General features: G+C 43.7%; 4 protein-coding genes across 5 annotated transcripts in view; 1 reads left to right on the top strand and 3 right to left on the bottom strand.

The window, feature by feature from the left end:
- The window catches only part of LOC126563399 (ribonuclease kappa), a 443,719-nt gene that overhangs the window by 338,041 nt on the left and 81,314 nt on the right, over positions 1–24,364 (bottom strand). Inside the window, exon 4 of one of the 2 annotated variants that reach the window (XM_050220040.1) lies at positions 22,240–22,249. The exons of the other annotated variant lie outside the window; for it this stretch is intronic. The gene's annotated coding sequence lies outside the window, so the exon portion shown is untranslated. Of the gene's footprint in view, positions 1–22,239; positions 22,250–24,364 lie in introns of those variants that run through there. 2 annotated transcript variants of the gene reach the window in all.
- The window catches only part of LOC126562237 (dolichyl-diphosphooligosaccharide--protein glycosyltransferase 48 kDa subunit), a 532,174-nt gene that overhangs the window by 453,931 nt on the left and 53,879 nt on the right, over positions 1–24,364 (bottom strand). The gene's annotated exons all lie outside the window — the stretch shown is intronic.
- The window catches only part of LOC126560846 (uncharacterized), a 181,931-nt gene that overhangs the window by 112,703 nt on the left and 44,864 nt on the right, over positions 1–24,364 (top strand). Inside the window, exons 5-7 of the mRNA XM_050216794.1 lie at positions 1,010–1,975; positions 3,290–4,393; positions 6,067–6,192. Of these exons, the coding sequence (XP_050072751.1) occupies positions 1,010–1,975; positions 3,290–4,393; positions 6,067–6,192 (2,196 nt within the window). The remainder of the gene's footprint in view (positions 1–1,009; positions 1,976–3,289; positions 4,394–6,066; positions 6,193–24,364) is intronic.
- LOC126563559 (dentin sialophosphoprotein-like) overlaps positions 1–24,364 on the bottom strand; it is a 490,635-nt gene that overhangs the window by 433,431 nt on the left and 32,840 nt on the right. The gene's annotated exons all lie outside the window — the stretch shown is intronic.

Here is a 24,364-nt window from a genome sequence, read left to right as displayed (position 1 = left end):
GTGGAGTTCCTATATATACGATCACATGCTTGATCCTCAATATCCCAGTACACTGCTCTCAAGCAGTCATCTCTAGTGTGCTGTACTTTATCGAAATGAACATCCCACATCCTCAAACACACAAACTTCATCCATTACCATTTCATCACTTTATGTTCCATAAGCTGTGAGGAATCTTACGGCATTTCATATCGTTCCTCATATTCACTTTTACCATACCAGTAATGCTAATGGATTTATCTTCTATTTCTAAACGCCACCAAGAAACTAATGTATCCTTCGCTTCAAATCAAATTCTAAACGATGGTAGTATCGCTTACTAAACCCAAGCTAGTCACGGAATTGGACCAACTGGTTCGATTGTTGATGGTAATCGAAATGAAGGATGTGTGATGCATTTGTCCTGAACGAATCGAACGTACTGAATCGTTTATGTAACTCACGGCACTCCTTCGATGTATTTATAGCACCGATCACTTATCTACACACCAGACTCTACAGCGTGACACAGTAGTCCTGCGCCGACACAAGGAATGCGTTTTGAAGATACTCACATTTTGTACACCAAAACAGCACACGCTCACGCTTGGAAAACAACTACTGGAAACACGCGTGCACACGTGCAAAACAAAACATTTCGAGGGAACTAATGTGGGCATGGTATCAATAAATTCGGCATTTAGTAACACATACGTAACACACCCCAAATCCCACATTCGCACATCCGCCGCTTGGCTGTGACTTTTTCGTTCTTCCTTAGTACTTTATACTACTCCGCTCTGCGTTAGCGCCTGTGTTCTCTAGAATCTTATTGAGATACTGTAGAGCAAGTTTGTTCGTAAAAGCTCAGTGCCTTCACGTCCGGTAGTGTTCGAAGCAGGCTCGCCAACGTCAGACGAACATCACTAATTATCTCTCATCTCTCTCTATCTCTCTATCTCTCTTTCCCTATTTAATTTACATGTTTCTTTCGATCGCAAACGGGACTGTTCCATCGGTGACGCTGCAGGTCACTTCAACTCTCTGAAAGATCGCCCAGTCGCCAGCAAATGCCAGTGCAGCAGATGCCTCACAAGGTGGTTGTACGGTTGGGTACGGTCCCACCGAAGGAGCGTCCCACCTATGCAACCCCGAACGTAATGGGCCGTAAGCAGGGACCTCCGACAACCGCCCAACTACTCAGCCAAGACAGTCTCAACCTGAGCAGTGCCCATATGTACAGTCGCATCTCGCCAAACAGTACGCTCGATCGCTTGCGTCGTGAAACCGCTTCCCACACGCTGGAGGTGGTCGATAAGAGTAAATCCTTCGACAACAATAACTACGGGCTGGGGTTGGGCGCCACAGGCATAACCCATCCGTACGAGTACGAGTTTGACAAGAGCAAATCTTTCGACGACAATCTGGGCATGCCGCTAGCCGATCGGATGTCCGATAAACGCACGTACGTGACGAACGAAAAGCGTTCCTACTCGCACGATCGTGTGTTCGGTTCGACCGGGACCAACTCTTCCAGCAACGAGTACGCCACCAGCCAGTCGTCGACGTCGCGCAACCGTTCACCGCAAACGTCACTGTTTGGTGGGCTGAATCGGCTGTACGAACCGGACCAGTTGCCGTACGAGCTGAACCGTGTCACTATGGCCCGTTCGCCCGTTATGATGGGTTCGGCATACCGGCAAACGCGATCCGCTGTTTCACGGGAACGATCGCCCGTGCCGGGCTATCAGAAACCAAGTGACCTATACCTGATGCGACAGCAGACACCCGACTCCGAGTACGATGATCGACTGATGACGCCCGAGTATGGCGGCGAGCTAGGACAACCGGTACAACCGATAGCCACCTTTAAGGAGGCTGAGCTAGTGAAGAAGTTCCTGTACGCCACCAAGAACAAGGTGCAAATGCATCGAGAATCGGCCGCCAGAAACGCAATGCCACCTCCGACCATTGCCGGAACACCGTCGTCTGGAAGGTACTAAAGTAAAAGCCACAAACTAACCGCACCAACTAAAGCAGATGGCGCTTCAAACTTGCTTAGTAGCTCGTTCCGTGCGTATGGTACCACGCGAGTAGTAGATGCACACTTAAACCGTTGACAAAACACATAGACACGTACACGTAGTCGCACAGATTCTTAGCCGGAACTCGCTCGGATCGGAGAAGAACGGACAGCTCGATGAGCGCATGTGCATATCCATCGGCAAGCAATCTTCTTCCACACCAGAACCACTACTAAACGGGTACACACTCATAAACACTCAGTGGCCAACAAGTGGCTAATGTCTAATGTACTAGCCTATCTAACAGACATCTAAAAATTATGCCTCTTCCGCCACCTTTTGCGACTTGGTGTCAATAACGAATGGTGCTGGCAAACCCGTTGCTGCTGTTCGACAAGTATTTACACAGCGGGGAAGCTATTACAAACAAAAATCTACTTAAAACATGTGTGTGTGTATATGTTTAGGCCAGTTGGATTTTAAAATCGTATAATCATAAACCAATGCACCCGCTTAAACGTTACGCAGCAAGCGAGGATACGAATGGCTACAAGTGCCACTACTACTACTACTACTAATCAAAAAACACCCCTCTAAGGATAATGGCTAGTAAAACGAATTATTAGTAAACTTTTTCTACAACCAAAAACACAAACATATACACACCTTAACAAACTGTAATGCTAAAAGAACTACGATACTCAAACGATTTAAAACCCCAATCACACGGTACCAATAAAGCGGTGTTAAAGAAACGAACTCTTGGTCTTAAACTAGCGTATAAAAGATAGTCTACTAAGTGCGAATACAAACCGCTCGCTGTGCTGAGCTGGTGGTGGATTAAACAGGTGTTTAAAAACAACAAGAAACTAACCTTTCTATAAACCGACATAAACAAAGGATATATATTTTAACAAACATCCATCGTTACACGTTAAAGCAAACCGTTAATTGTACAGTTTTTTAACCCGTTCGATGTACTAACAGTTAGAACACTTAGAAAGTCTGAATGTGCACAAACTTTGTACGATGAAGTGTGGTGAACGCGAACGTAGAGTTAAGCAATTAATGCGGTGATGTAGGTAAATTAATGCAACTTCTACCACTAAAACAAAAGCTCGCCCTAAAATCTAAACCAGCGACCGTGCGGCGCAATTAATCCAGCAACCAGGAAAAAAAATAACTTCAAAAACACCACAACCAACCTCCCACTGGTAGGGGAGTCTGCCCCGCAATACCCAATACCGTAGTACACGCATGACGCATGTTTTCTTATATACTTTCAGTTGTACCGCTAGCTCCTGTGACTTTTGGCCACACTGTGGCGTGTCGTCCGCGGGTGCAACTGCAAGTGCGCTGCAGGTCGAGGAACATTCGAAGGAACAGAATGCGCAACACTTGTCCAAATCGGGTAGTGATAATTGTTTGGTCCGCAGCAAGGTGAAGCGGGTGCCGGCGGCCGAAGTGATATTCATTGGCAGTGCCGCGGAAGAGTTGTGTGTGGGTGGGTCGTCTCGGGGTGACGGTGGTGGTAACAGTAGTAGCAATAGTAGCAATAATGATAGTCACATTAGCACCAGCAACGGTTCTGCCATCATGTGGCCAAACACGTCGACGGCAGCTTCGAAACCGGGTGGCGAACAACCTGCTACGGTTGTGTCCCGGGTGTTGGCAGCCGGCCGTGCCGTACCGGTACCGGTAAAGGCAAACAGCTACGGTGGTGTTAGTAGCTTTGGCCAACAGCATCACTACTACCAGCAGCAGCAGCAACATCCACATCAGCAGCAGCAGCAGTCGCCGGATCAACCACACCAACAGCAGCAGCAACGCATTTTACGCAAGCAGCAAAACTTTGAATTCTACGATGACGATGGTGCTGGACCAATGTCCTACCGGATGTCATCCGGTCCCGGGACGGCAGCAAAATCAGCTCACACATCCATAGGACATTCACAAACCGGAGGCCTATCGGTCGACTATGGGCAGAGTAATGCCGGTGGTAACAATAGCAGCAGCAACATCATCAGCACGATCATAAAAGCAAACTCGATAACGTTTCTCGGTGAGCACGAGATGCCAATTACGCGTGACCGAGCCTTCCCATCCAAGGCGAAGGTTTCACCATGCGTCGTTACCATCGGTGGTGGTGGTGGTGGTGGCGCTGGTGGCAGTAGCAGCGGCGGTTCCGGTTCCGGTACTGCACTGTCGACAGTTAAAAGTAATAACGGCACATCAATGACACCACCGACGGCGTTGACACCGGGAACGGCGAATGGGAAAAGCCACCGTAGCAATAGTGGCAAGCGGCATCATCAGCAAGCGACCGGCGGCAATCAGCACGGCACGGCTTGCACTGGCACTGGCATCGATACGCGCGACGGCAGAGCAAGGTAAGCAATCAGGTCGATCAGTAATTTCAATTAAATCGTTTGATAATTCGTCAACACTGCGTATGCACGCATTCCCATTATTGTACCGTAGCATGGATGCTGTAGAGGTTAACGATCGTCAATCATGCACAACATTATGTGTAATTTTTTAAATGTATCCATGGCAACCGGAGCTTTTCTGCTCCGAGCGTGTGTGCGCCTAAAGGTAGGCAATCGGCATCGCATCGGTTTGAAATCGAACTGAGCTATTTTAATTATTTTCTTATCGATTTTATTTAATAAAATCCTCACTATGCTGCTTTATTTAAACATTCCTTTACAAATTCTTTATCACCTTTACACATTACTCACATATTACGAGGCTCTTCCATTTCCATGTAAATAGCAAAAGAGCAAAATTAATCGTATCAAGTTGGAAATGTTTTCCCAACCCATTGTGGACACAATTCTTTCGTGTCCTTCACCGATCCCTTCAAACGGGTTTTAATTTTTCAATCTTCATTCATCCCAATGCTAATCTGGTGTTGATCGATACATTTCCTCACTCAAGCGTAAAAATCTTTATTTCTCTGACATCGTTACCGGTCGAAATCTTTCTCTTTTTTGTTGCAAATCAATGCCACAGGTGCATATCCTTATCATCCCGTGCGCTAACCATTGACAGGAAAAGTCTCGCAAAAAGCAAAGTACTCATATGATGCCTTCCTAGAAAACCGTCCGCTTCAGCACATTTACCTTTAGAGCCCGGCACATGTTCGAAAGCAATCGTACCAGCAGGAGGTATTGACACAACGACGGTGGCCTCCAGCAGCACAAGCCGTTTCTAGTTTCGTTTCACTCACAAAAGGAAGCATCAATTTTCGTATGAATATTTTCATATCTGAATTCCTGAACCAAACGAATAGCGTGTAATACGCCGAGGGTTTGATGATGGACCGGGGTTAGAAAATATTATCATTACCGCCCGTTCTCTCGTGGGAATCGTTGGTATCCTTTGGCTTGCTTTGAGCCGAAGTATGGGGCAAAATAATATTTCCCTCTTTGAGAGAAGGATATTTTTATTGTAACGTAGCATAAATAACACAACCCCAAATGTAAAGATGACTGCAATGACGCAAAACCGAACCACGGTACAAAGATGAACCCGTCCGCACCATTCATTCTGTCACCTGAGCTTTCACTTTAGAATGGCCCTATTTTGGAGGAGATGCTTCTCGGGTGGAATAAACATAATTTGCTTAACTTTTTATTCCATGGTGCCACCTCGTTTTTCTCGGTAAAAATAATTTATCTTCCGATCGTTTCCGACAGGGAGGATTTTACTAAGGTTTTGTGCGAATGAATGTTGACTGATCCGAAAGCGAGTTGAGAGATAAACAATTTCAATTTATCTGCTCGCTCCTATCATCAGCCGCACTGGATGAGTGTAACGAGGGTGTAAATTTAATTTTCTTTTGTTTGTAATGAAACAATCATTTCTTCATCTCTCGTTCTCCTTCGAACACATTTCACTGGAGAAGTCTTTTTGTTGTCAAATATTATTATCACTTCATTTATATGTTTTTTGTATCTCTACCCCATCTTTTCCACACGTTTTTTTCCCCTTATCGTCATCCGACGCTCATCTGTTGCCTACCCCTCGATGATCGTGATTTGCATCCCGAACGATGAAGACCTCAATCGACCAAACCTCGAACGGGAGTGGGACAAGCGACATCGTTAGCGACCGGTTCCATCAAGCGAAAATTTGAGATGAAACTCAAGAGTCGCTCACTACCCAAATCCTTCATGCGCTACAGGTGAGTAACTGACTGGAGATTTTCTCGGTTTTTTGTTTACTTTATTTATTTTCGTACAATTTGTTACCTCTCTGTTTGTACGTTCCTTGTAATAAGAGAAGAAAAAATGTCATTACTGTTACTGTTGGTCAAGATGATACGTTTGCCTTCAACATGTCCGATATGTATGCACCGTAATCCGTTTACTTCCGTCATCTAATCCAGTTACCGTTCTATGTGGTTCTGGGAATTCTAATAACCCGAACTCAAGGGGCTCGAGACCCTTATTATGGATTAATATGATAGATTTATCTTCCAACAAAATAGAGGGAGCAGTCCTGCGTAATGATCATTTTATTAAACATCATTTATTAAAAAGAACCAAGCAAATCAATGTTGTTATTGTGGATGTTTTAAACGCTCCAAAAATAAAGCAATGCAACCTTTTGTGGAACAAATTCCAACATTAGAAACATTCCCAAAACTATAACAAAGAAATCTCAAACATCGTGTTCGAAATCTTCCCAAACTAAGACATCAACTCTGATTGCCGAGGAAACATCCCATGATTGGGTGTAATAATTTATTCATCCACATCCCAAATCATCCTTACACGTGCTCATCCCTCCACTTCCCCATCTCTATCGGGCAGTGCGGTGGTGGGAGTTTTATCGTATGAAAATTTTCCCAAAAACCATGTAACACAAGAAACACAAAGCCTCTGTCTGGGAGTTGGTGATGATGTACATTGCTTAGCACGTAGTAAAATAGATTCGTTTACAAATGCTTCCCGACCCCCGTTTCGGAAAACACAACATACCCTACCACTGCTGCCCTATACCAAAAAGGGCGTTGGCACAATGAAGCTGCGAACCTTTGTAACCCGTTGGCCAAAGATCCTCCATGTACCGAGCACTCCTGTTGACGCCAACAGTGATGATGGTGAATTCTTAAGAGTATTATTTTGTCCCCAAGCGCGTCCCCATTGAATCATGAACCGTCCAACAACAGGAAGCTTGAAACAAAGCATTCGTGCGACAATAAAAAAAAAAGATTCATTCCCAAGGACGCTCTAAGAGCCAAACCCCGGCCGACGGTTGATGCCGGTTGAATGTTTCCGGTCGATTGACAAGGGTATCGTTTCGTTTCGTTGATTTATCCCAGTATTAATTCGCACACCATTTCCAGCGAGAAGAATTTTACAAAACGCACCCACTACACAGCAAAGGACCACGGTGACGGTGTGAATCTGTTTGCAAATACCCGGATCGGACCGCCGACGAGGTGTGGATCATTGCGAATTATAGAAAGCTTTCACTTTCTTATTCTGTAGACACTCTTTGCTTACTTTTAAGCGGAAAGCTTTTAACAGTTACCGGACCAACCAGGAGACACCTTTTGTGTCTACGGGACTGATTTACGCTCGAATGATTTTAAGGAAGGCCATACTTGGTATTCTGCCAGTAAAAAGACGGAGACTGCAAATTGAGTTTGTGTCGATGTTGCTACTGAAGATTTAATTTATCTCTTACCGATGATTCCATTTGCGAGGGATTGTATCTAAAAATACTTGGAATCAAGCAATACACGCTGAAAACGTTGTATTATACTAATAAGCTCTTAACTAGAAAAAAAACTGCTGATTTTACAAAAAATCCTGACATTCATAATGAAGAAATAAAGTTCTCTAATTCGATTTTTACAAAAGCAATTATAAAAACTATTTACCACATTTCTACGCATTCGACACAACACGACGAAACGCAACAGTCATTTTAAATTGTCGCACAACAGTTTGTAGTTTGAAACACAGATGGCGCTCGCACTTCACATTCGAGCCATCGTTTGTCTCATCATCGCCCACTGTGAACGCGTTCTTCGCGTACGAAGCAAAATAAAACGGAAAGGCGAGAAACACATTACGGGCTCGTCTGCCACCGCTTTTCGGTCAAACTGCACAGCGGGCGTACACACTTTCAACCGAACCCAACTGTCAGCAACGGGCATTTTGAAAAAGATAAACAAACGAATCGGACGCGAAAGTCGGGAGCTGGAAAGCGTAGCATAAATTCGTGCAATTAATGCAGCTCGATCGGTACGGTACGGTGCAAAGTGCATTAGAATACGGTCGGCAGCATCGCTGTGACGTGCAGTGTAAGTGTAGTTAAGTGTGCTAAATGCATTAAAATCGTGATCCGATGGCATTCATTCCGCTGCTGTGTGCAATGGCTATGAAGCTGCAGCTGGTTCAGTTAGTGTGAAACAAAAAAACGGTGCAGTTGCACTCTAGCAGCATCGCTCGCGTTGTTAATGTTGCGCTTCGTGCGTGAATGTTGGTGCATTTGTACATGTGTACGCGTTTGTGTGTTTATAATGCTAAACTGTGTGTGCTTGGGTGTTTTTTTTCTGCATTAAAATATCAATTCGATCGAGTCAAAAGGTCCACCACCATCCACCACTGCAGATAACGATCATATACAACGAATGTGCAGTTGGAAGAAAACAGCAAAAAAACAAACGGAATCACCTGCCTTTTTGAGAATGTACGCGCGCGCTCTAACGAGAGTTGATCAGTTGAAGGTTTTTTATGGCTTGTGCGTTAACAGGTCAACCACAAGGTTATTCTTTCAAATTTGGCGGTTTTAGCAAATGGCCTTGGGGTTCGTGGTGTGTGTCTTGAGCGAGAGCAGTAAACAGCTGTGCATAAATTAGTTCCCAATGAAGAAGGAAGACGTCTGTTCCTCCCGCAAAAATACACGTGGAAATGACCGATTTTCTGTGTGCCTCCTGTTGCATGTCCTTTCTTTAGGTGATGTGCGTGTATTGGTGTTCTTTTCGTCCTGCGTTTACACCACCCTGTTGAGCACCTAGAATGGTGTGGAAGGATCCTGATACACACGAACAAACAAAAACGAGAACGGAAGTCGGAATACAATACACCTGGGTGTTGCTTTGTGTTCTTCCTTCCGCGCCATACAAATTTCCAAGTCCTTTCAGGGAACCTTACTGATTTCCTGTGATTTTAGCGGATGAGGAGGATTTGGTATAGAGAATCCATGGCTTACTGTGTGAGTTTCGGAACACCTTTCACACACCGCTCGCCGTTCGTGATCCGAAGTACTTCTTCAAGGGCAAACAGTGCAAGGAAAGCAAACTCTTGGAACCGGCTGTGCGAGAGCTGAGCTGTTAATTTGGGCCATCCATTAGCACCGAGCCGGCCGCATACAAGCGTTATTGGCTAATCGGCATACACCAAAATCTCCGGGAACCTGTTGTTATTTTCTTCCCAACCGGTCCGGTGCAAAGCCAAGGCAACCAAGATTAAACTTACCCCGTGATCGATAAACGTAAGAAATCGACAGTGGTTCATCGGCTGGGCATAAGCGTGCTGTTTGGGGCGCTCTAGCACATTCGCAACGTTTTGTTGCTTCATCGTAAATTTATTCATTTATCGAACTCGACACTGCAAGCAGATTAAGTTTTGTAATAAATTCTCGACGCTTGTTCGTAAAATTTAGGCCGAACCATTGCTGCACAACATTCGTCTTCGGCACGTGTTTTGTTAATTACATGGACCGTGCTAACGAACCGTTTACGCAAACCACGTCAATCAAACGTTTTTGTGCACACATAAAACAATAAGAAATTGGAAAGGCTTATCACATGTGGCAATTGATTGACGTTAGATTATTTGATAAGAGTTTGTAAACACCTGCCTTGTAGTTAATTGCATTGTTTGTAAAATCATTGTGAAGGGATAGTTACGAATGCATTCCATAGGTAAAACACTAATTTGTCCTAGCGTACCCAGCAACTATGCATCCCTGAGCGAATTTTGTTCTATGAGTTTGAATTAGTGAAGCACATCCTAGGGATCGTTCTTGATCACTATAAGCCTCCCATCATCTTCCAAACTCTGTAATCGAAGCAGTCGTCTAATAGATGGCAGATTTCGGTCAGCCAATAGAGTTTTAGGACTTTAAAATGATGAAGAAATTCTAGTCGAGTCACGAGGACTCGAAATGCTACATCTCAGAATTTCCTGGACCTGGAAATAGGCAATACTATCCAGTAATCGCCGTCTGTGTCTGAGACAAAGTTATTCTTGCTTCAATAACACAAAATAGGCGCTTATGAAGTATTTATTAGCAGCTAGCGGCTCGTTATCGATCAAAGTGACTCCCAACTGACACTCTAAAGCAATCAAAAGAATATTTGAGGAATAATTCTTCACCAAAGGCGTAGTAACAGCTCATCGTTGAAGATCCGCAGCGATTGCAATGCTCCCTGCACCCGAAAGGCCATTTGGGAATATTTTTGGATGTAGAAATAAAACAAAAACATTTAATGGATTCATAGTCATCCAAAGCTAGTCTATTTCTCTTTAATTCATACACTTAAAGCAGTTTGCCAGGCGTCCCTTTATTATGCAAAGTAGCATGTATTTGTCAAATACAATCATTTGTAAAAGTAAACGAATGTTACTTTTAACACACACAAATGTTTCCCGAGTCTGCCATGCTGAACGTCGTACGTGACCCTGCGATGCGTTGTGGCAGCTATTCCAGCTCTTGCTGCTGTCCTATGAAGATCCAACAACCCACCACCGACAGTCCCCATTGGGTAGCAGTGGTGGCATCATTGTTTGCTCTGACCCTTGTGCGTTCAACAGTTGCTTCGAAATTTCCCGGAAAAGCTGCTACACGACTGCCCAGCGCGCGTAATATCGCTATGTAGCTTTCAATTTTGAAAGCATCTACGCATACCACATTTTTTGGGGAAGCAAACGCTAAAGTACACATTCCGCTCCACCCCCACCCCCTCCCGAATGCCACAAAGTCGAGTGTACTTTAGAAGGATAATATTTGTGGATTATTATTGTGCTGTACTAACTCAGCTCACCTTTCTTATGCTAAGTGTAATTCTGCTGCTACCTCCTCTGCCCAGCAGCATGAAAAGATTAAGACCGGTCTTTAATGTTTCACCTGGCCCCCGTCTTGCAGCCCGCCAGCCAGCTGATGCAGGTGCGCTTTTTAGAAGTTTGAAACCGACGTAGATAAGCAGCAAACGCAACTTAACTTATGGCACGAACGAAGCCATTGAACTTTATGCATTTTTCGTGCTCATTCTGTAGCTGCTTGGGGTAACTTTTTCGATTTTCCTCTTTGTAGGAGCCTGGTCTGGGGAGGGCTGGTTAATAGTAAAGCAAAAAAATAGAACGCATTCGGATGCATCATGGGCGAAACTCGTGACTAGTGATGGATGGATTTGCCAGTCGCGACCCAAATCACGCAACAAAATCCAAAAAAAAAAACCAGCAAAGCAAACGAGCACGCAACCCTGAAGAACCACCACAAAGGACCGGCTGGACGCGCGGTCCCTTGGCTGATTGATCAGTGCTAACCGTTTGCATTTTTTTTTCGTACTCGTGCGCTCGGCTGGCTGCGAAGAGATGGCCGACTTATTTTTTGCAGGTGATCAATAAACAACTCCCTTTTCCCCCCTTCCAGCCTCTATCTTCTATCGATTGGGGAGAAATAATTTACACCTTTTCGCGCAAGTTTAAACGCGAAGCGACGCGGACCAGTGTCAGACTGCATTTTGCACACCCAAATGCACTTGTTACGTCTCGATGGAGTTTCCTCTGGCACGGTTTTGCGTTCGGATGCGTTCAAGTGTGCATCATCGAACCGTTTCCGTCCGTGTGTGACTTTCGAATTGAAAAAAGCACATTTAAGGTATTAAAATTCTACGAAATAATGTTGCCACCGTTGCTCTTTTGAGCATGATTTTCAATATTTTGGGGGTGAAAAACATTAGGATTATTTTTATTAATTATTTTCATCCCAACGCCTAATTTCTTTTCCCTTATTACTTACTTACTTTTTTCGGATGTTCAACAATCAGCTTGGGTGAAACAGCTTTTCCCGTTTGTACGGACGTTTATTTTTACAACTCGATGCTGCAGCATGATTTGCATAATTAATGCTTCCAAATCGATCGAGTGTCATGCCCCTGTACGGCCTGTGTAATTAAAACTGGATCACACTGCACCAGATTCCATTTTTCCTTCTTTATTGTAGAAGAGAAAGGTACCGCTTATCGATTATTTGGTGTAGATTTAAATTAATCTACAAGGGACGAGCTTAATGAGACCTGAATCCTTCAACTGATCGAACTTTTATTTTGCTACATATTTAAAAAAGATTTTTTTTCCAAAGTACAAGTTGTACAAAAGTACAATTTAAATACAACTTAAACAACCCTGTTTTTCAACCCTTGATAGCAGTTAAGGTTCGATTCGAAACAGAGATCGCATCATTTACGCCACAAGTGTCCTATTACAGTGTATCATACCACGCGTGTATGTGTAAAAGCATCGCAATTCGTTATTAGTTGAAAGTGTGAATGTGAGCATTTAATATCCCTCCATGCCTTGTTTAGTGTTCGCTTTATGAAAATTGATACCTAACCAAGTGAGGGCGATATGAAATAGTGTAGCACTTCTCGCAATGATGCAATGCCCCGCAGTGAAGGTGTCTGATTGTGATCTGCTGCTATCTCTTCCTCCGCCCTAACGTGCTGAGCAAAAGAGTTTGGCGTACGAAAGATCACTAAGCCATGGCGGATGTAGTTTCGTCCCCGAGAAGGCTCGCCACCAGTGAAGAAGAGTCGCACCAGCTGCTGCAGGCTGGCTGCGGCAGTAGGACGCGACGGCGCAAAACGACCGACGAAGTGATTGAAGAGATGGAACCACTCGAATCGTACGAACGGGTGCATGATCCAATGCAACCGGACGCCGACGACGTGTTCCAGCAGCGTGAAAAAGAGCTAAAGAAGGACAGTCGTGAATCGTCACCGTATCGCTACGACAGTGCTGAGGATAATGTCAATGGTGATCGGATGCTACTAGCGGGTAGTGACGACGGTCGCAAGGGAAAGCTGCAACCGTTAGATATCGCGATGGAGATCAACGCGGTTGCGGAGGAACCCGTCCACCGCGACGCACTCCCCGAAGGTCAACCGGTTGCAGTGCTGGAAGCTGTGCGCGAACAGCTGCGTAACTTATCGCCTGCATCGAGCGCCACCGGTGACAGTTCGATCGTCATTGAGCATGCGGCGACAGTTATCAACCTGCGAAACCACTGCGACGATGGTGGTGGTGGCGGCTATCCATTACCGGAACTGCCATCGGTGAGTGAAACGAGTCCGGCCACCAATCAGCCTCTACCACCGTTGGACACGAGCAGACACAGTTGGCACTGTGACAATGAGACGCAGATGTAAGTAGTTGCGTTGCCGTACCAATTACCTTTAAGACCTTAGGAACAGGCGTAGGAGCGACGAGATGCGTCGAAGCCGGAACTGGAGGCTACCGTATTTTTTTTTTTTCGTTCTTGACATTTTTAGGACCATTTATAGGAGCCATTGCTAACGTTAAATTATGGTTCTCTTGTTCAGTGTTTGTTGTGGAGGCGTTTCGGTTGCTTTTTCGTACGAAACTCATAACTCTGTCCCAAGCAAGTGTGTCCCGGGTGGAAGGTAGAACTATCAGCTCGAAATGCAATTACGATGCGCCTCAAACCGTACTTCCGGGGTTTGGTTGTCTCTTTACGAATCGGTGAATCTCGACATGGGGGAGGAAGTCCCGATTGTTGACCCATTCTCGGGTGCGTTTTATGTTGTGCCGCAGAGGGCAACAACGTAAATTCGTCTTTAATAGGGGAAGTTTTGTTCAAGAACCACAGAAGCATTTTTTCTTCCTCGTGGGATCGTTAATAGCGGTGTAAAAAAAGCGATGTTTGAAAAAATCACGTGTCACACTCGCATTAAATCGTCCATAGGCAGCAGTGGTACTCTAGCGAGGTTTATGTGGACTTTTTTATGAAAGTTCCTCGTGTAAAATGATATTTACTGGTGCTAATAGTCACGGTAATGAAGCTCAACACGGGCACGGTTTGTTGATAGTGGCAACAATGGTTTTATTACTGTATGCAACAATCATTACCTTTGTTGATTTTAATAAAATGACAGCTAGTTATAAGACTGTTTATATTTTCAGTAGAAAGATTTACAGTATTCGACAAAACAAGTGCAACCAATCAATCCCAATCATGAAACCCCCATGAACATTGAAGGTGCATAATAAGGCAATTGTGAGAAAGATGTTTTTAAGTTGATTGAAACAGCACTTTTCTTGTTTATTTTAACAAAAACTTCATTTTATATACAAAACAATTCATGAAAAAATAAATAAACAAATAAAGTCAAGGTTTTTTCCTTCTGGACCAAATAAGTGCAACCTCGCGTGTTGTTTGCTAAATTTAAATTGGCTTTCAATATTTCGTTGCCAATCCTTCGTTTTCAATTTCAGCCTTGCATGTGTGCTTGCGTCGAACACCTTCACGATCAATTGGCTGATTCACGATCTCCCACAGGTTCTCTATAGGATTCAGTTCTGGAGATTGGGGCGTCCAGTTCATCATCATTATTTCATTATCGTTAAACCACTGTTTGGCCACTTCGGTGGTGTACTTGGGATGGTTGTTTTGTTGGAATAAACATTGTTTATGTCATATTGCATTCAGCATAAGGCAGCATAACATTTTTCAGGATTTCTTTGTACATCAAACGGTTCATTATTCCATCGATATGATTAATTGGACCAAGACCGTTCGCAGAAAAACATTCCCAGACCGTTACCTTGCCATGCTTCAGCGTCTTCTGACAGTAACGGAAAATCCCGTCACTTCCAAAGATGTTGAACTTCGACTCATCACTGAACAGAACCGTCCACCATTTCTGCACATCCCAGTCAATATGAGATTGAGCAAACAGAAGACTTTTATTGCGGTTCCTAAGTGAAATCAGAGGTTTCTTCGCAGGACGTCGCGAGAACAATCGGCGGCTTCAACGGCACCGTCGTCTGATTGTCCGGTCCATTCGCACCATGACCGAAGAATTGAAAGGAGCCTTTTTCATACTTCGTACGATCATAGTGTCCTCTCTTGGCGTGATGGACCGTGGTCTTCCACCTCTATTGTGAGCATATATATTTCTGGTTGCACAAAATTTCGAGCGCAGTATAGATGCGATCCATTTTTTCACCTCATACTTGTCACAAATTGTTTTTTTTTTTTCAAACGTGTATTTACCTGGTAATGTTAGAATAATTCAAAAAGAACACTTTTTTCAGCTCGATGCTGGTAGAATTATAATAGTTCAAAGAATCGAGAAGTTGCAGTTGTTTTGACCAGTACTAAATGGTTCTTGTCCACAAAACACTCGCTGTGAGCTGTAAATTTGACAGCTGATTGCTGCAATAAACATGTAGCAAACATCTAGACTCCTGAACCGTCAACAGCAGCAAGTGTTCCGTTTTCTATTAAAAAAAATTGTGTTCCATTGACTGTTTGAGTTGCACTTGTTTTGTCCAATACTGTGTACTACTTAAGTTCCCTTAAATTGGCTCTCAAAATGAATCTGAATTGTAATTTTAAAAGCCGAGTTCATTATATATCAATGCTCATTTCTACACTAAACTAATTTTAATTCGTTCCAATTCTTCGCTACAATCAAAGCATATTTGTCTAGACCTAATCGCTAGCGTCATTAAAACCTTCCTAAAATATTCAACGATATGCTCCATCCAGGACACCGACTCATCCCGAGTTTTTGTGAATCGATCGATAACACTCTCGATAATGTTTCTCCATCAGGTGGATGATCGGACAGCATAAAAGCATACCGTTTTTCGTATACAAACGGCGTCGGGGCACAATGATGCCATCGGCCGACCGTACAGTGTTCGAAACAATCTAAAACAATCAGTACACTTAATGAAGACACGGCCACTCCATTTACGGCAGGTCCGTAAAACCGGTGGGCTCACTTATCCGGTTCGGTCCCCCCCCCTTTTGTACCGCGTCCGACTACACCGGCATGAGAGGTGTATTGCCTTTTTGCTTTTCCATCTCGTCTAGGCCCTTTTGCGTTTCCTTCCCATCCATCCTTCTTTTCTTCGTCATCATCATCACCACACTATCGTATCCGCCGGAGCCGCACGGGCTTAAGTGAGCGTGACATAAATTTTCCCGTTCATGAGAGGGAGAGAGAGCGTAACCGTCCAAACGTTAGAACAACAGACATCCGCCGAAGAAGTGTTTGGAGACTTTTGTCGCACGAAGTGTAACTAAATAACACTTAGACTAAGCGAACCATCCCTGTCCTCGGTACAACCACATATTTTGCCTGCTGGGCGAGAGATATTATTATCACCACCGGCAGCAACAACCCCCCCCCCCCCCCCCCGTGCATATGTGCACTTCAAGATGTACACATTAAACGCACACTGTACTGTTGCTGGTACTAGGGACACACATAAACACATATGTGCCGTTAATGTTCCCTTCATGTAAACAACCAATTGGTAGCTGAAGAAAGAGTTGCTTTTGTGTCTGTGCTTTTTTTATTCGCATCCATTTGGTAGTGATGAATCATTCTCTTTAGATCGTTCTGTCTGCCTTCTGGCTACGTTTATTGCAGCATCTCGGTAGATGATTTGCTTTAAATTGCGCTGTGCACTACCGGAATACGAGCTGTCCGTTTCCAGCGCAGACGGAGTGATTTAGGACCGGTTACGATGTAAAACTTCATTCTTCTTTCACTATGGATTTTTTAAATCTCGCTCATGTGTTTGGGAAGCTTGAGTTACTTCGGTTTTAGTAGCTTTTTCTGCAACAAAATTCAATATTGTATCAATAATCATCCTTCCAAGCTGCTTGAATACAACGTAGATAATAAATATGAAACCAGAATTATTTTTGTTCAATCGATGCTAAATATGTACAAATCAGTTTGCATATTACTTTGGCCATCATCCAAACGTTCTATCGCTGCTAAGAATATACAGTGACGGATAATAGAATAAAAGCATTTTACCCGGCGAAAACGAGAATAATATTGAATAAATAATTTATCGATTCAGAGCCTCGGTTTTCATTTCGATTAAAACATGACCAAAATATGTAAAATACTGAATAAAAAATCCCACCTTAGCCTTGTTGATCCTTATCCCTGTTGACCTTAAGGAGTCACATCTTTTCTCTTTCTGTTCTCCAAAAGAACATTCGATATCCTCCATCTACGGTCTCAACCGTCAACCGTCATCTTGGCCACGAACGTGCATAATCTCGTTGTCTCACAGAGAATACACGGTGTGCACGATAAATTTGCCAGTTCCTGTGCGAATTGAAATTGAGTTGGCTGCACAAATTACACAAAGTAACCACCCTCGGCATCGATGACCGCCGGCATCCGCCTCCGGAACCTGGCGCAAGCCCCGGACTACCATAGCCCTGGTCGGACTACGCAAGAACGGTCTTAATTTTTTGCACTACTTCTGCTCTTGTGCAGAACGTCCGGTTTGTCAGCCATTTTTGCGATTTGGCGGCCGTAGGACAAGGTGCCGAATTTTGTTGTCATACATACCACTGGCAACTGTGGATATCCAGAGCTTGACGACCGTGTCCAGCAGTAAGAAATCTGACCGCCTGGTATGATCCTTCCGTTGTACAGCAGTCTCAAAATCTCCGTTGCAGGTTTTAACCTGCTTGCGAGCATCCTTCGCCGTGTTTAATGCACACTGCGCCGCCGTGTTGATGTCCCGGTTTTTGGTGTCCGGCGCCGATCCTCATGATACATGTTCCGAGAAGAACAAAAGATCTTTCCAGCAAAATACCAGGTTTTGTTCCACCAAACTTACATCATACATAGTTTTAGAACTCCTGCGGTAAGGAACGAGATGTCCTTGGAACCCGTAATACGTTTACATTTAGTAGGGATTCTAACGGTTTTGACTGTTGCAGGTTAAAAATATACTATAATTTTTATTGTCTAATTTTTTTTTTTTACATTACATATAATGGGATCGCATTTAAGGGATCACTTTGACCGAAATTAGTGCGATAACGCAAAACAAGTAATAACTGTCGTGGTCTGAGGGTTCTTGTCGGTGCCAAAAATTGAAGCGAACTTAGGAGCATAAACGGAGTCGTCGATCTGGAGTCGACCTAACAACAAGCACATTGCTTCATACGATGGACGTGTGTCGCCGTCCCTTCAAGGGAGTTAGGTTTCTTTGGATTACCACATTCCAGAATATATTAGCATACTAAGGCACAGATCGTACCAGGGAGCAATGAAGATTTTTAATGTTCGAAGCGTCGTGAAATTCTCTTGCTAAACGTTGTATTAGACCTAACATTTGGTTTGCTCTAGAGATCACTGAGGTCTAAAACTAATCCGGCTAAGCTACGAACACAATAGCTGCGTTCAAGTGTCTGATTGCCAATTTTGTAATAAAAATATATAGCATCTCCAGTTTTAGCGAATCAAAAAATTTTCGAATGTCACATCAATTTACGGTAAGTCTTCTACAGTAATGTACATTTAGCATTTGGTAACTCTATCTTATGTACAGTAGAGTCCCCAGAGGCCCGGTGGTGTAGACGACAGCGGCGCTGGTCTTCAAACGCCAGCACCGGGGTTCAAATCCCATCCGGACCGTCCCTCCGTAGTGAGGACTGACTAACCAACTACGTGGTATCGCGGTAGTCTAGTAAGCCATATTTCGATGGCCGGCAGCTCCAATACCTATAGGTAGGTATTGGAGCACTCTTCAGTTATTATTATAGATGGAGCTGCAATGTAGACAATTAATTGCGCACACCCGCTTCGAAAATTCCACTTGGTCTGGGAGAAAAATAGGAAAATTTCTTCAAATTGCGTCTTTTACTTTTGAATATGTTTTGAAAGGGATTCGGAAACGTCAAAACGTGGCTAAAATGGTTGAACAAAATCGTCGTACAGGAACAATGTTAGCTGAGCTGAGAACTGGAAGATATTCAGAGCTTTACAGGCTAACCTTGGACTTTCGGATGGGGATTTTGCAAAACAAAATACGGTACAGCATAAGTACCGTCAGAACAGTCGGATTGGGTGCAGACTAGCGCCCTTTAGCGAGCCTCAAAGCAACCAAACAGAGTTCTAAAGCATAATTACATTGCCAAACCTCCAAAAATGTGTTAGACCAGGCTCTAACGAGGTACGCGGGTTGTGTTCTTATGGATGACGAAACGTATTTCAAAATAGATTTGAGGCAACAATTATAAGTTCGTTTTTGCTGACAAATTTGCCCGCAAACTCATGGTTTCTATAACAAATCAATCTTTGAACTCGACAGTTTATGAAGATCAGTGTCGGGAAAAGTGTGTTTTGCTTTTCAATAAAGCTCATAAAGGTCCAATTCAGCCCTGGCAGGTTTGCTTATGAGAGATGTCCAAAGGAAGTTGCTTAAATTCATCCGTACACAAACAAATATATTTTTCTTGAGTTTTGTGATAAAAGAACAATAAAAAACTTTTCGTTTGATGAAGAAATTATATTTCTACGTTAAAAATTTCTCGTTTTACAGGCTATGATGAGTGACCTAATTCTAAATGACTGACACTTTACTATATGTGAAAGAGTATTCTTTAATCCACTGACAAGTCAGCTGGATTTTGTATTGTTGCCATGTAAAAAATTCTGCAGCTGTATAAATATTAATTATTAAATCTGTGTGCCTAATCGAGAAAAGTGTGCCGATCAAACTGCTCGATAATTTTCAGTACAATGTTGATAAAAAAGCTGCTTAATAAAGATTGAGCGAGGAAAAGCAGCTACTCTCCTTCACCTAAAGAGCTCGCTTGACGATTGTAGATTTAAAAAAGGTACTTGAACTTTGATCGGGATTTTTAATATGTACAACAGTATCCGATTTCGATGCTACCGCATTACGCTTTCCTTCCAGCGTGCGGCGGTCAGCTTTCACCGGCAAAAGGACATGATTTATTTGCGGCTACGTAGCGTATGCTACCCCGTGTTGCATTGTGCCCATTTCCGAACGCTCTTTGTGTTTGCGGCGTTAATCCAGCCAACCCTCCCCCGGTGAATAATGCCCATCGGTGGCCTGCACTGTTGCACTTTGATTTGTGGGTACTTTCTTCTCGTCGTCCCGAAAGAAGTGGTGACACATTTGCGTACACGCGTACAAGCGCCCAGACACGGCGATGATGTTAAGTTAAATTTGCATCAATCAAAAGTAACGCCCCTTGAGCATTGCGTGCAATTGCAATCAGCGGGCAGCTCCGTGTTTCTGATCTTCTGGCTCTGTAAATCGGAACGGCAGTGTGTGTGTGTGTGGCTGAGTCACGATGCCGCATGATCGTTTCACACTGAGGAAACCGTGTATTGCGATCGACGGTCGGCGGTCGGCACGGTTTATCGCGAGCATTAGATAATCGGCGCAGACAATTTTGCGGTTCGTGCGAGAACCAGCAGAACTATTCTATTACTACACACGGTCTAGCTAGCTCGTGCCCTAATCGGTTGGTGCGCCCTAAGGAAACGGGTTAGAAAATCTAGGAACAATAGACGCTCATTTAGCCTCAGTGGGAATCATCGTTATCGTGGTTGGTTGATTTGCTGATGAATCATTGTGCACGGTAAAGCTAATTTAATTCACCAAGAATTTAAACGCCATGAGAGCGTTCCCGCTGCTTCTGTGCATTGAATTTTCACATCTTAATCGGCATGAGAAGTGGCCCGAAAAATTGCTTCACATTAGTGTTTCTCGTCTATCAGTGTGAAGAGAAAAAAGGACACATTTTTCTTCAATTTTGCCGCCATCCGTTTACGCCGTAAAGAGTCTTTTAAAAATATCCACTATTTCTGTGAGTGGTTCTGAAGTTTGGCTTCATATTGTGGAAACAAATTGCTATGCGTCCTAATGCGGACCCGGATAAGACGTAAAAGGTAAAGTTTTCGCATCAAATTCATTTATTGTGTCATATCGCATCCCTCCTCACTGATGGGTGACCCATCCGGAAGTAAAGAAAAACTTCATTAATTTCAATAATATGCGCAATCAAAAGCAACCGTCTGGAGTGAGTAGCCTTCATCAGCAGAAAGGACTGTTGTTTTGATGTCCTGTATTTACTTTTTTTTTTTCAACCAACAAGAACCTCAATCGCTAGGAAGAGCAACACATTAGCATCGATCCTTACTTTTCCAAAGTTCTATGCATGCTGTCACATTGTCACTCTCGCGCTCTTTAGTGGAGTTTTTACTCGTCGTTTCTTCTCCATCTTCTAGCATAAAAAAAATAGCAAAATAGTCCAAAATATGTCTGTCCATATTTTTTGGAACGAACGGAAAGAACAGAAAAAATTTGTGGTGGGAAACTTTTTCTCACCATTTTCTATTTTTTTTTTCCTTAAGCTGGAAAAAATGGACGATAGGCGACGCCAGCCACCAGAGAGCCCAGTGTACCCAGTGGGTTGTTCGAAGAACAAATTTATTTTACAGTGAAGATGTCGTCCCATAATTTTCCTTCCATTTTGCAAGGCGTTTTTATCGTTTTCCCGGAACGCTTTTGTAGGGGCAACGACCTCCTGTCGGGTAATGTGGTTTTTCTTTTTCCATCTCAAACTGTCCATCATTTTCTCGCCTTCTTACAATCATCCTGACAGAAGGAAGAAGTAAAGCAGCGGAACTGGGGCTTTCGGATGACAGAAAAAGCAAGCTTTGAAATTCCTGACCATAGAATGGTTGTTGTCAGAGATAATGGAGCCTTGTGATACGTCAGCCTCACCGCACTCACTCCCTCAAACGGCTCAAACTAGTTCCTTAGTTTTCTTCGAACCAAGTTGAAACTATTTCCGAGATTCGTGACTCATCCCGTTGTGGGCCTCGATGTGCCGAACAGAATGCATCTGAGGACCACAACATTCCCGCTTCTACGATCATAACCTGCACACGTTGTGTCCACCATCGGACAGGTGAGAGGAACGTAAATGTTCATGGATCTTTTGCCTCGCTGGTTATCCTCGTCGGTCCAGACGGTTGGCCAGCCTGTAATGTTTCCGGGATACACGGCCTAGAGAAATGCACTTCACTCTGGTGGGAAAATTAATCTTCTCTTCGTATACGCCACCACCGACTGCAAGGGGTCACAGGTTCATGTTGCGTCTTTGCCTGGTCAGTCACATCCATCCAGCGTTGAAACTTAACGACCCACATTTTTTACGGCGTGATTTATTCCCATTTAGCATAGAATTCTTCCTTCGTATCTTTCTCTTCGTCCATTTGCCGGCAATTCGAAGGCTTTCCATCTTTCAGTGCACGTGCACGGTTGGTTCGGTTGTTATTGTACCCACGCGTAGGCTATAAGCGGCGTTGGCGACAGTGTGTGCATACCTTCATACACGCGTAGAATGCATCATCAGTGGATGGGACGTAATCTGGAGACGAAATGTGACATTATCCACCAGGGACTCCGATCTTGGCCTGCATTCCGATCGTGCGACAGATCGGATCGAAAGCCACATAAAGCTGGAGGAAACCGGTTGATCTTTATCGGCTGGAGGACTGTTTTCCATCGGGTTCGTTTTGGTTCGTTCTCTTTACGACATGAGAGACACGGTCGGTGGTGAGCTTTGTGATTCATGTTGAGGGTTGAAGCCGTCTTGGGCTGGATGAATTTTAATGTTCTTTTTTGGTTTTTGAATATTTTAACCCGTAAAGGTTACTCTTTTTTGTTTGAATTTTAATTAATTGTTTTCGTCTTTTTCTTGCGGTTCTTGCAAAATTATTCGAGACCAATTAGAATAGTTTGATTTTGAAATAACTGCAGATGTGTTCGTTATTAAACATTCAAAAGAATCATATTTTATGGTCAGTTCTGTCTAGATTTTTTCATCAGAAAATTCTAGACGTTTAATCCCAAATGACCCAAAAGACTTATTGTCTTCTAGTCTACCTCTGTTTTCATTTTTAACGCTTAAGGCGATGGTCAAAAACCTTGCAATCAGTCTAGTTTGATAACATCCAAAGCATTAGTTACACTAATCAATTCGTTCAGTTGACTGGAACTTTGTGCTTTTTTTTTCTATTTGTTAAACCAAATTCCAAAGACACGCTCGTTACGATTGCTGTCACCATCTCGATTAACTTTCCCGAGGGTCGTTAACGCCCTGATCGGCACCTATCTACCCTACCGTAAGAAGCAGCAAACAGTGGAGAGAAATTTAAAACCACCCACCATTTCCTCCTGGTTGCTACCAATGGCGGGGAATGACAACGAGTTGAAGCCAACACTCTGCTGCAGGGCGCTACGCTACGAATGCTACGAAGTGACAACAGCCACGACCAGCGGAAACCATTCCCGGCGGTCGCAATCACCTTCTCTCCCTAACGGTTATCCGTCTGGGATCGAGTTTCATCTTCACTTTTCATTAGTTTTCCGCACACTAAACTTTTGTTCGAACCTCGGGGTGGTGAAAAAAGGGGACACAGGGTGCACCATTCTCGTATCAACGGGCGACTGGAAAAGTTCTTGCACACTGTGGACACCTTCTCCATATTGTGCCTCCGGGGCAAGTACGGGTTTTCTAATAAATTAACCCACTTCCAACACGACCCATTACACGTCCGATCTCATTTCGATGTAGAGGCTTTGTTTCTGGGTCGCCCAGCACTGCTGCGGGTAGAAGTTACAACAAGCACGTGAGAAAAACTATCGAAACAATTGGAGTTCCACCACCTTGACTTCTTGGAGCAAACTACCGGGAGGAATCGTACGAACGATGTTGGTGTATCTGTTTAAATATTCATCATTTTTGTCTCGCTGGTCATATGTGGAGGCTCCATTTTGTGTGGTAGCGGTACTGTAAGCCTCGAGAACCAGACAAGCCAATGGTAGAGAACCACTAGAGTCAGAAATGTGTGAGCTAGTTGTGCATCGGATGTGGAATAATCCGAGAAATCCCACACATTTTCCTCATGCACGGTTTATCTCTCGGAATCTCCCTCACGGAATGAAAAGAGATTATTGTTTCGTGCTTCATCATTTATTGTACAAACGAGACATGAATCTTTAAGCAGCAGCAGCAGCAGCACACCGTAGAGGCAAATGTGGGGTCGACTTTGGATCTTTTGGGGCAATTAAAAGCAGTTGCTACAATGCTGATTTTGTGATGTTCATTGGGCCGGGGAGGAATGCTGCTTTTCATTAGTTTATTACTTTAGGATCGTTCTAATAATGCTGTGCAAACCGATAGGGGATAGTAGAAGCATTTCCACAATCCATAAC

Source organism: Anopheles maculipalpis, chromosome 3RL (genome assembly GCF_943734695.1).
Source record: "Anopheles maculipalpis chromosome 3RL, idAnoMacuDA_375_x, whole genome shotgun sequence".
Taxonomy (NCBI): domain Eukaryota; kingdom Metazoa; phylum Arthropoda; class Insecta; order Diptera; family Culicidae; genus Anopheles; species Anopheles maculipalpis.
Note: the sequence above shows the minus strand (reverse complement) of the source record. Positions and strands in the feature narration are given on the sequence as shown.